Below are 12428 nucleotides of genomic sequence, written 5' to 3'. Positions count from 1 at the left end.
TCAAATGGCAAATTCTGGAAAAGTACTCAATTTGGGATGAGTTCTTCCTCCCCTGTCTTTCTTTCAAAACCTTGTTTCCTGAGATATTGTCAAACACTAATGAGGCTTTAAATATCAATCTGATACTTCGGTGACTCTGCTCATCTTATTATTTTGGAATTGGTTTTAGCATTGGATAGTCTTTTAATTCTTTTAAGTGCAGTAAGTCATTTGCCCACCGCTGCAAAATCCTCAAATGTCAAAAGACATAGGAGGTTTTAAAATAAATTACTATATGTGCCAGGTGTGCTCAATATACCTTCCTGTTTATTACCAGATCTTAAACTAGGAACAGCCTTTGAAAACGTTATTCTTAGGCATTCATATTAAGAGAAGGTTGTCTGTGCTGGTGACTCAAGTGAAGAGCATTTTGGAGACCAGCTGAAAATAGTATGTCCAGCTATTTTAGCAAATTTAATATGGGTGGTGGAGCCTGATATTTAAGACCAGTTAAGTAAGTCTATAACTAGACTGTTATAAGGAAAAAAGTCAGTATAGATTCAAAATGCATTTTTTGCTGCCTAAACATCATCTATTTTAGTTTTTATAGAGGGATATGGATTGAAGAAGGACAAAAAGTCCCAAACGAGGAACACACACCCCCTCAGCTGTAAGTCAAAATATGAGGGCTGTGCTTACAAAGCTAATCCCAAGGCAGACTGTGGACTTTCTATCTTTACTATGAATCGAGCCAAATAACCCAACAAACAGTGAAAATTACATTACAAATACCACTTGATTAGTCTATTCTGCTTAAAGGAATCACGGTAAAAGATAAAATCTGTGCAGTCTTGCGGTTCTAGGTGTGAGGTTCAATACTTTATCTTAACATTAACAGGAGGTATAGGCAAGTTTCCTGCTTTTATTGGAAACACTTGGCAGTTCTGGGACATCTAAATCAATCAGAATTTATTGAAGGAATCACATGAATATGGAGGGAGGGGAAAACCAATTTATTTTAGAAGGAGAAAAAACCCAAAGAACCATTTCAAAACTAACTTTATAAAAACCAGGACCTGAAATGGTGTGCAAGATCCAGAAGACATGGAAGAAAACCTGGAACTTGAAGCAGTAAGCAATGCCCTGTGGCCAAGTGCTCCTCACAGCACACACCTACTGAAAATGTGTGCCAGTGAAAAAGTCTATTTAGGATGTATTTCTACTCCTCTGTACTCCCCCCTCATTTAAAAATAAAAACTGTAAAGAGTGGCATGGTTCCAGCCAAGAATTACAAAATTGTAAGAAATTTTATTCTTAATCTTTAAAAATAGAACATAGTTTAAACACAATGTACATACGTGAATGTAATCAGTAATGTATACAGCATCTTCACTTTGATAGCTTTTTCTCTTGTTAATTTGCTTTCTTTATCTTCATTTCCTGAGCTCTGATCATTGGCGACATGGCTGAAAAAAGCAGCAAGAACGGATTATCTGAAACACCACCTAATGTTAAAATGATTGAAGCCTCTGATGCAGACACCTGAAGCTTTGTAATGTCCTCCTACACATTACACTGTACTTAGCAAGCCCTTATAAATGCAACTTCAGTTTGCAATTCTTTATATGCAGGGCCTTAACAGAAAAGATAAACCTAGTTATAAACAGGCACCATCTCATCTGCCTTGTGAAGCCAAAGCACCAAATGCTGGCGTCGTGGTGAAATGCTATTCATTTCAGAATCTCTCTTACGGGATGGAGTGAAGTCAATCCCTTTGCCCCAGCGCTCATGGAAATGGGTTTAATTAGTGTGTACACAAAAGGCTTCCCCCCCCCACTTTTCTATAGTAATTCTTGACACATTACAGATATGAATATATTTTTTTATGTGGATATAAAAACCAGGCAAACTGATGATGTTAATGGATGGCAAAGAATAAAAATAAGAACACTTACTTTGTAACTTATATAAACAATTTGATGAGTTTTACCTAAATTGGGTCACTTGTATGTCTCTGACACGTGTGCACCGCATGATGTGGGGAAACTATAATAACAAATCTATGCAGTGAGACTTAAAGGGGCAAAGGGGAATCAACAGCAACATGCAATAAGAAAGAGTGCAAAGAAAAGAAATTCCCTCTCACTTGGCATCCTGCCATCACAGGAGCTCATGAGCATTTTCTCAGTGACTTCAAAGGGAGCCAGAAGATAACCTGAAAAAACTCTCCGTCGTCACTGTGGTCATCTCAGATTTTAAAAAATGTTGGGGAGGAAAGGTTATGCTTCTGAGGCCACTGCTTTTGGAGTCTACTGCTGTTGAAGTATCTTTCAGTTTCCACGAGAGTCATCAGCTTGATAAAAATCTCATTTAATTGGACATGACAGCACACAAGGGCATCCCTGACCAGCTGCCATGTTTGAAATGTCAAAGATCTTGAAGCTTATTGGAATTAAGGGTCTGAGCAACAGTGCATTGCGGAATTAATCTACTCTCCTAGGAGCAGGATAATGTAGAAGTGGGTACTGCTAGTAAAACAGGCACATCTCAACTGAACTCACACAAAAGCACGGGTAGTGCTTTGGCAGGTAACAAGAAGAGTTTCTGGAAAGCATTAGTATTTTAAATAAAAATAGGAATATTTTTGGTAAATTATGGAACCTTGGTTTTTTATCTGCAATGATTGCACCAGGTTTTGCAGGCCTTTCATCTTGTTCTTAGCCTCCTAGGTGTATTCTCACTAGTTTCCAGGGGCTGAGAGGCTAATGAGAAAATTATTCATCAGTATGTTATCACAGATTAAAAAAATTATAAAGGTCATTATAAATTATGTAAACATTCCACCTAAAGTAAAGTTCTTAGAAAATAAAATTTAAAACAACAAAACTTCCAGTAGCAAAGAAAATTAGTAAGAAGACAAGGTTATTAATAGAAATTTATATTTAGCGGTATCTAAGTGAAAACACAACCACATTTCTACTTTGCCTATAAGTTTTCTCCATTCCCCAAATGGGGAAAAGTGCTTTTTGTTACTAAAATATTATTTATGCCTACAATATCCAAGTCCCTCCTTGCCAGTAAAACTGCAAGCGTTGTACAAACGTTGTACAAAGGAAAACAGAAAACGAAGGTACAGAATGATGTCATTTACTAAGGCCAAGAATAAATCCAGAAATTCTAAGTCTTTGAATATCCAGAGCAGTGCAGAATTCAACAGGCATTGTGCCTGTCTGACTGAACACTAACACCCACAGGCAGCCATGGTCACACCAGTACTTTACAAACTACAGTCTCTCACCCTGGAGCCTCTTCTGACCAGAACTTGGATCATTTCATCTTTGTGGTAGTCATCAATTCTCAAATAAAAAGAGGCAAAAAAAAAATAATAGTAAAAGCAGCCTGAGATGGACGTAACTGGCTGATCAGATTAACAAACAAAACAAAAGCCCCAAAACACAACCAAAAAAAAGTGATGCCACTTATCTTCCTCTTTGAACTGAACAATGACTGGTGATTGACTGAATGTTACGTTTGTGACCTGCTAGATCTCCTGTGGTCTACAGGCAAAACCATTTGTGGTTTACATCCAATTGCAGAGATATCCACACCACAACGCCTGCGTGTTTCCTGAAACAGGTTGCTCTACAGGTACAGAAACATGCATGTACTCACATAGCAAATTCAGCGCTTTGACAGGGAAAAGCCACGCATATTTGCACTTTGCTCATGAACAGGTATTTCTCAGTTGTTAAACATGCACTGAAAATACAGATGAACTAAAAAATACGCACTTCCTCCTTGCATATCCAGACAGCTAGGGGAAGCAAAGGTCAATGAGCAACAACATTAATGGTCCAGTCAGAGTGACTGCTCAGCCCAGCAGTTTTAGATACCACTCTGCATAAAGAGAAGGTCCTGATGCTTCCAAAATGCAAAAGATAAAGTGACCGAGGAGAAGTCTGCATTAATAAAAACAAAAACACAATACAGACATGCTAATGTTAGGCTGAAACTATACAACAAATCCCACCTGAGAAGCAGGAAACGTTAGTCCTTTTGAGCTCCCTGGAGCTAGGGTTAGATTTCTGCCTGTACTAGCTTAGTGACAGGTTTGCAGCACCTCTATTACACTCATACCTGCAGTGCTTATGTACCCTCTAAGAGAAATGGTGTTTTCAGACCTTGCAAAATAGAGAAATGTAATGTTTTAAAATGGTATTTGGTAGGTATTATTTGAAAATGTGGTTGGTTACCTGTTTTTCCTATCACAGCTACTCATTTTGGGGTCTTTCTGCCACTTAAATGTAATAAAAGCAGTCCTGACAGCCTGGCTCGCTTGCAAGTAATTAATAGCCTACCTTGAAAATGTTCATCATCCTCATATGTATTTTGTAATGCAGGAAAGCTTATTTTTATCACTTAGAAGCTACACAGAAACAGCCTTACATCAATATTATCAATAAACCCCAGAACTTTTCTAAATGTGTTACAGGAACCACAATATCTATTAAAAATATTAATATCAGGCAATTGTGTTGCCTGTTACTGCAAATACTGATGTTAAGCATCCCTATGGTCTATTTACCTGAATAAAGCAATGTACCAGTTCTTAAATTTAGTGGTGTATGGAATTAATCTTCCCTTCCCCTTTGTATAATACTTTAATTAGCTGCTACATTTTACTCAATGCATTTATCACAGAAAAAAACCTTCTACTTGAACAGAACTGTAACAGGGTGAAGCCAGTTTGACGTAAGCAAGAACAGGTCACTTTTAGGTAAGTGGGCCAGAGCTGCTAAAGCAGTGATTTAAAATGAACCATCATTAAATTATGTTTCAATAAATTTGCATAACGTAATTGCACTTGCTGGAACCAAAAATGGAAGATCAATCCTGCGTCAGCCCTGTACATTTGAGAATTGCTAGTGTTTACATTCAGCAACGTGAATGGATTCCATAAGCAATGTATTACAACGGTACATAAAAAATAAATGTGGTATGAAGTACAGCTACCACAAACTGTGAAAGACTGTATCAGTGAACAATGGTGGGACTCCACTGGATTTTACAGAATTGCTGAATGGCTGAATTTAACCCACAGTTTATAACTCACTCACTGTACTGGCTGGGAAGAGACCCAGCCAAGCTCTGTGAATCAGTAAATGGGAGCAGACTTACGTATCTGGGGGACTGTGGCTGCACCCTCTGGAGAGCCAACCTTCCTTGCAGATGGGGATGGTCCGTGCTGTGGTGAGGTGCTGGGGCCAGCTGCAAGGTCATCAGGTGGAGTAGTTAATAGTAAGTGTACTGGAGACTTTTCTCGGCATCTCTCCTCCTGAGAGACCTTCTTGGGAGAGGATGTATAACATGGAGCTGCTGAGGAGATGGATGCACCTCCTAGGAGATATCCAAGCAAAAAGCAGTGGGCACACACCTGAAAAGAAACCTGCACACAAGCTTTGACTTTATCTCTGTAACAGTTACAGGACTGGGTTCCCTTCATGGCACTCTTTCACCCTTTTCATTCCTTATCAGCAGCCAAGGTCGCAGGAGACTATAGCCTTTTTGCAAAACATGCTTGTTTCTGTTAAAGTGATTGTTTACAAAGGCCATTGTAAAGTGTGAAGAATGGCCAGGAAACCTACCTAGGAGAAAGCAGGGCCTGCTTTTTTCAACAGGCTACTTGCTCCATGTTTACCTTCAAAACAGCCTGATGGGAATATCCTAGCTGCTAACAACTCAAGATTCCCCATATGTTACAGCTGATTTGGATCTCATTTCTTAGGTATAAGAAGCAGAAAAAACAATGTTGCTTACACAGGTCTGCCATTTCCCTCCTTTCCAGTAACTTTTTTGAATAAAGCAAATCATAAAGAAAAGAGACAAGATATGCATACAAATATGCAATCAATGGATTATGTAACACATTTTCATATGTATGTCAGACTATGTGTAAAAGAATGAAAAAGTTCGCATGCAACTAATGAGAGGAAGAATTTACTACAATGTTTCTTTTTCTTCCCATTGCCCATTTCCTTATTAACACCCCTCCTGGGATGTCCTGAAAATAATGTGCAGGGTTTCTAACAAACTCCCCTTGTTTAACTACTTCTCAAGTCTTCCATGTGAAAAATGCTACTTGTAGCTATTTTGAAAGCTAAGAAAAATTCCTGGATGTTGCAGTAGGTCTGCTAGAAGGCTGACAGCAACTGCCCACGAGCTTTTCTTAATGCTCAGAAATATAAAATGAGGACCCATAGCAGTCACTCCTCAGGACACAGGAATTCTAGTCTATCTCTGAAGCACGGGCGCTTAAATACTAATTGAGAACGATTAAATATATATCAGCATCTGCAGGCAATTTTCATAGAAAATTCACAGAATGGATAATCTACGGGTAAGGAAACAGAAGGCAGCTATGACTAGTATCTTCAAACCTGATGCTCAAAGCCATATCCTTACATTTCTGTATAGGTTACTAAATTCATGTTACCACATTTTAAAAGGTACTGAGCACACAGTACTTGGAAGAAAACCAAGAGAATTTGCAATGACCCAATTCCTCTCAAAGCCCATCCATATTCAGATACCTGAATACAGAATTCAAGAGCCTAAAATTTGGCAATTATTTTCCACACCAATTATGCAAGACTATCGCTATTCATGAATAACTACCACAGAAGGTATCCATTTTAGGTGTGCTGGTATCAGCTGCCATGGAGCTGGTTTGCAACAAGATACAGATTTTGCAATAAGTGCAACAGAGACTTTGTAATAGCACCTGCTAAGAGGTATTTGACTAAATGACCTAAGAAAATGTATTATATTTGAACTATATTTTCTGTAATATTCTGTAATGTTCCAGTTTGACATTGGTATGGCACATTCATCCTCAAATGCGGCCAGTGAAAACTTACCAAGGGCTGTAAAGGGCTGGGTAACGTCTTGGGAGTGAAGATCTGCAGTATGTAAGCATGAAGGAACCCTGCAAGCAAAACCATGGCAAAACTTGCATTCTGGAAGTATTATGCTAAGTTTTACTAATGCTACCACAGTGAGAACGTGAAGCTCTCCTGTGTAATCTCCAGGTCTTATACATGTAAATTAAAAGCAGACAATGTAAATAAGTTCCAGAGTTCCCTCTTAAAAGGGATCAAAGTAACATCACAGCTTTGTTTTGTAATTCCCAGGAAGCTTTTAGCATTATGAATAAAACAATACAAACAAGCTCAGGACTGATGCTGTATTAAAAAAGCTTTAGGAAACTGAATCTCAAATGAGTACTTTAAGAAGCAGGTTACTCAGCTAAGTGAAAGCCAGAAGTATCCTTTTCCACGATGCTTTCAGTAGCTTAATCTCTAGCTGCAGTCTCCCTGCACAGAAGAAACATACCACTGTTTAAAACCAGCAAAAGCCTGCCAGTGGGATTGCTGCATTTCACATTTTCAGAAGACAAGCTTGTTTTTTAAGCAGGATGCAATGGCAGCCATATTGTAATAGTGAAGAAAAGACATCCTAAAATTTTTGTACAAATTCACTAAAAAGATTCTTACTAGAGTTGGAGTGACTTTAGACTACCGAAGTAATGGGTACCTTTGGGAAATAAAAGGGCTAGATCTGTTATGAATACCTGGTAGTCATAAAGATGGAAAAAAGACAATAAACTGCTTTAGACAACTAATGCTGTTGTGACCTTCCTTCTTATTACTCACACAACAGTGCTTCTATTTAGCTTCTTCAGACCAGCTTCTGGTTATTAGGTGCCTTTTAGCCTGTATTTCACCTAATAGCGTCAGATGACTGCCATAACATAAATTCTTGCCTTTTCCAGGTTTGGACCTTTGTCTTTTCTCAGAGACTATGAATTCTTAGAGTACAGTGGTATTTGCTGAGGGAATGGAAATGGATCATTGATTAATTTCAAAAACACAGCTAGGCTCATTTTAAATATAAGCACCAAGAGACACTGGAAGTGTCCCAGACAAGAAAAATCTTGCAGATTGTAATGCTGACCTTTAGTAGAAATGCTCCATTTTCCACCAGCAGCTCTGCTATTCCATCTGTATCTATCGTCACCCCACGCTGCCCCAGCTAAGCATGCTCAAAGCATACAAAGTGCTACCTTTCTTTATCATACAAAACCTTCTTGCTCTATGTCAGGCTTTTGTGACAACCTCAGCTTTGGCACAGACAAAAATTAAAAAACACAAGTAAGATTTTATAGCAAATGGGACTTGCCATCTGGCATCTTATATTCTATTACAGTAACTTTGGATACAGCACAATTTTTAACCAAGGCACTGAGAACAAAACAAAAAAAAAATTATAATTGAGCTTCATCTCATTTTTCATAGGAGACCATCAACAAAATCTTAGCTCTACTGAAGCTACCTGGAAGCACGTTGTTCTAGCTTTCCATATACCACTTCTGTATCTTTTGGCAAAGATTCTCTATTCAATTAATAAAGTACTCATTTAAAAGGAAATTAATTAACTTCTATGGATCTCAGCAACATCCTGTGGATGTCATTACCACATTTTTCTTCACAGAAAATGCCAAGGTGCTGAATGCCTTTTGGTAAAACTTGTTTAACACCAATTTCTCACTTGTTTAACACCAATTATGTGGTACATAGAAACATGGGCTTTGGAGGTTAAGGAGACAAGCCTGGCCAACGAATTTTATATGTCACTATTTTATTGAGCTATCTCAGAATTCTGATCTACAAGGAACTTCTTGTCTTTACTATAACAATTATTTTCTTTCCAATTTAAAAATCCATTTTGTACAACTCTTTTTATTTCTCAAAATATTGACTGTATCATCCTATTGTATTCACTCAGTCAACATCTATATCTGTGTTGTCAGCAACCTTTCCAGAGGTTGATTTCTCACCTCTTGCAAGGATCCGATCGTAGACTGAAGAGAGCAGCGCACCCTCTACTTGCACCACCTCTGTGTAGAGGGATGTAAAAAGACATCAGAACTAGCACTACCAACAGCACTGAGACAGTCTGACAGACAGCTTTGTGTATTGAGAGATTAGGTGTGGGATTCTCCCATCCTCATTTCAGCTCTGCAAGAGAACACTGTTGCAGGGGAGAAAATTTCTCATAAAATCCACGTGGTCTGAACCATAAAAGCTTGTAACAGTATGTAGGGAAGAAAAGTTTCTCTTACCACTGCCATAAACAAAGAACATATGCAATAATTATACAGTACAGGCTGGCAAAGAACACTGTTGATTGTCATGTCTCCAAAAGATTCTACGGTAGGCAAAGCCAAGGTAAAGGTAGTATATTTACTAGTTAAGAAAAACAGACAGACAGACCAACTTCAGCACATGATTCCTTTTCCTCATTGTGAAACAGAAGCTTCTATATTCAAGTTAACAAAAATTTGCATGCTGGTAACAGGCAGACCCGTTGTTCAATAAAAATACCCAGGAAAAGCAGAAAAACCCAGCATACACAGGATATTGAGACTGATGTGATTTTGTTCCACCAGCATGTATTATGGGAGAAGTGTCATGGTTCAAATAAATTTGATCCTAATCAAAGGCCAAGAATTGTATTCTTTTTTATGAAGTGTATCCTCATGCTCTGGACTAGAAACATCAGAATTCGTGCTGTATTCACTTTTCAACTTCATGTACCACTGTCATTATCATTATTTCTGTAAAAAAACGAATTGCCTCCTTTAACAATGAGAGAAGGCATTTTTACATAAGGCAGAAAAAGAAGAAAGGAGTTCTAAATTAAAAGCGGCAATGCCAAAAAGCAAGCAATAAAGGTAAATGGTGTGGTCACCTTCCGTTTCCCTACCACCTAAAGCATCTGAGGAACCTGGCAAACAACAGAAGCTTTCGAAGCTTTCAGATTATCTCAAGCTTACTCATAAACCCAACTTTCTTGCAAAAAGGCATCCTATATTTCTCCTAAAGTACATCAATAGTCACATCCTAGTTTTACAAGGCAATACAAGTACAGCACACAACAGAAATAACAGTATATTACTCTTACACTGTATTCCTCATGGTTGCTAAAGGTGATTTTCTCTCACCCTTGCTGTCATCCCCACCAAGATCCACAGAGGGAATGTCATTGTCTGAGCCTGCTAATTCTTGAAGAATCCTCTTTAGACCCTGCAATGGTTCTTCCTTCAAAATGCCTGGCTTGGAAGGCACCTGAAATAAAATCATTCAGTTACAAAGTATTTATATGAAGACACTCTCTTTTTCAATTCTTACCTATACTCGTCCAAATTCACACGTTTCCCCCCCCCTCTACTCTTGTCTTACCAGTTAGAAATAGGGCGAATTGTTTGTAATTTTAGTTAAGAGGTGTTGGAGGCTAAATTATGGTAACTTGAAGACTCTCTGCATATAATCGTGCTTTTATCTGGAAGTTATCTGACAGAAACGTGTAAAGCAACTAAATATAATTGCGGGAGAACATGGCTAACATCTGTGTTTTGAATAGATGTTGTAAAAAGATGATGACTACTGTTTCAACATCAAAAACATTAAAATAAGCCTTTAATTACGAAAGCTTCCTCCCCACCCAATACAACTATTACCTTTTTCAGTACTCAGAACCAATAGTCTTCGCTTATGTGACAACTCTGCTTTCTCCTTTTTAACCTGTGATGCCAGGTATTACTGTATAGTACAAAAACACAGCTCTGAAGACAGAAATACTAGTATACCAGGGTGTTTACTATAGGCACTCATTTCTGTAACAGCTGAATTGTCTGCAAATATAAACTACTTTATTGCCCAGCCAAACTCTGAGATGAAGTGCAGTATTACTCTCATTTTACTGATCAGGACTGGAGGCAGAGGCCTGGTTCAAAGAATCCTTTCTGTGAAGAACTGGATTTTTCAGACTGTTCAGCGCTTCACACATTCAGAGCACTGCTCCCACTGACTTACACTTCAACTGTAGAAGGAACTGGCTAGAAACATTTTGCTAACATGTTTTCGTTGCAAAAAATGCCATTTCCAATGAGAACACACTAGTTTCAGCAGAGCTTATATGGAGGACAAATCCTTCGCTTCTTAACACGTCAATGTGATACTGAGTCAGACCAAACCCTTCTTTCCCACATTCCAGCTAAGAAACCAGGCTACCGAGCAGGTAGGGTCGCTGTCTCAAGTGCTGGAGCTGCTTCAGTTTGTACTATCACATGAGGGAACCAAGGAGATTCAAGTAGATCTTGAATCAAGTTCTCCTACAATCTCTTAGGTCCTCACCATGGTACTACATTAAAAATTGGTCCTTTTTCCTTCTTCATCCTCAGAAGTATAAATTTATTAACTCAAAGAAATGAGAAAGGGAGTGCCTGATGCTGCAGGGATTTCTCAGAATGAACTACCCTTTGTTCCTTGTAAATGTTTGTCACCACATCAGAAAGTAAAGCTGAAAACATTAATATTTGCACTAACTTGTAGTCTCCTACAGATTTTGAGGTAAAAATTAATGAAAAGACCTCTAACAATTTCTGTGGGAGGTACATCAGGTCTATTTCAGACAATTATACAAAATCCATACAGAAAATGCCGAAGTGTTTTGCTGGTTTTTTTTCCATGAGAGATTCCAGTTTATGTTTTCTATAATGAAAAATCAGAATAACACTAACATCTCTTTTATATCTAAATGTAGATGCACAAAAAAAAAGAGGAAGGAAGGACAATAGTGTATCTTCTTGAATAATACTGGTCAAAATCAGGGAACACCACCTTGGAGAAAGTTTTAAGTATTAAAAGCTACTACAGGTAATCAGATGATGAAATTTATCAAGAACTATGTACAAGTCTATTTTCACTGCCAAATACGATTTACAGCAAGTAAAGTACTAGCAAATAAAAAACCTGAAATCCAAACTGCTTACAGATTGGTACCTTCAATTGTAACAGTTTATAGATGATATTGGTGATAGAGGTAAGATAAACTTGCTATTACAATCTGTTGAATTTTTTATTGCCCAGTTGGTTTTTACATATATTTTTCAAACAGACAAAAAGAAAATCCAAAAGGCCGTAATGTATGAGAAGCTACAAAAAATCATTTAAGCTTTGATGTTAAGAATCTGCTCTTGGACACTCCTACAGATGCTCTCCCATTTAGAAATTCCATTTTTTTATGTTAGAAATTCCATTTTTCTATGTTTCTAGAGTTATTCTGACTCTTTGGAATGGCCGTTTCCCATGCAGTGCCCCATTTTGAGGCAGGTACTCACATGAGAGGCACAGCTGGCCAAGTTCAGGGAAGGTGGCACAACAGCAGAGTGCAGCTGAGAAAGAGGCACTATGTGCCGCAGCCTGCCTGAAGCAAAAGCTGATGAGTAGCCTGGGCCCTGCAACTCCTGCAGAGGAATGTTAGCCAAGCAGAATAAGGAAGTGTAGCCAAGCAGAATAAACTGGTACAGACAGCAAGCACTCTGTAAC

General features: G+C 38.2%; 1 protein-coding gene across 9 annotated transcripts in view; it reads right to left on the bottom strand.

The window, feature by feature from the left end:
- The window catches only part of CCDC158 (coiled-coil domain containing 158), a 60144-nt gene that overhangs the window by 24465 nt on the left and 23251 nt on the right, over positions 1–12428 (bottom strand). For 2 of the 9 annotated variants that reach the window (XR_003556934.2, XR_003556936.2), the window contains exons 17-22: positions 12221–12346; positions 10003–10166; positions 8876–8935; positions 6897–6964; positions 5158–5376; positions 1338–1445 (exon numbers count right to left, since the gene is read on the bottom strand). Coding sequence is in view for 5 of the 9 variants with exons in the window: in XM_027794832.2 (XP_027650633.2) it covers positions 2686–2741; positions 5158–5376; positions 6897–6964; positions 8876–8935; positions 10003–10166; positions 12221–12346 (693 nt within the window). In the remaining 4 variants the exon portion in view is untranslated. Of the gene's footprint in view, positions 1–1267; positions 2742–3277; positions 3939–5157; positions 5377–6896; positions 6965–8875; positions 8936–10002; positions 10167–12220; positions 12347–12428 lie in introns of those variants that run through there. The other 7 variants (XR_003556933.2, XM_027794832.2, XR_008745741.1 and 4 more) reach the window with 7 other exon arrangements.

The sequence above is a fragment of the Falco peregrinus genome, chromosome 2 (genome assembly GCF_023634155.1).
Source record: "Falco peregrinus isolate bFalPer1 chromosome 2, bFalPer1.pri, whole genome shotgun sequence".
In the NCBI taxonomy this organism is placed as follows: domain Eukaryota; kingdom Metazoa; phylum Chordata; class Aves; order Falconiformes; family Falconidae; genus Falco; species Falco peregrinus.
This window is presented reverse-complemented; position numbering and strand designations above follow the sequence as displayed.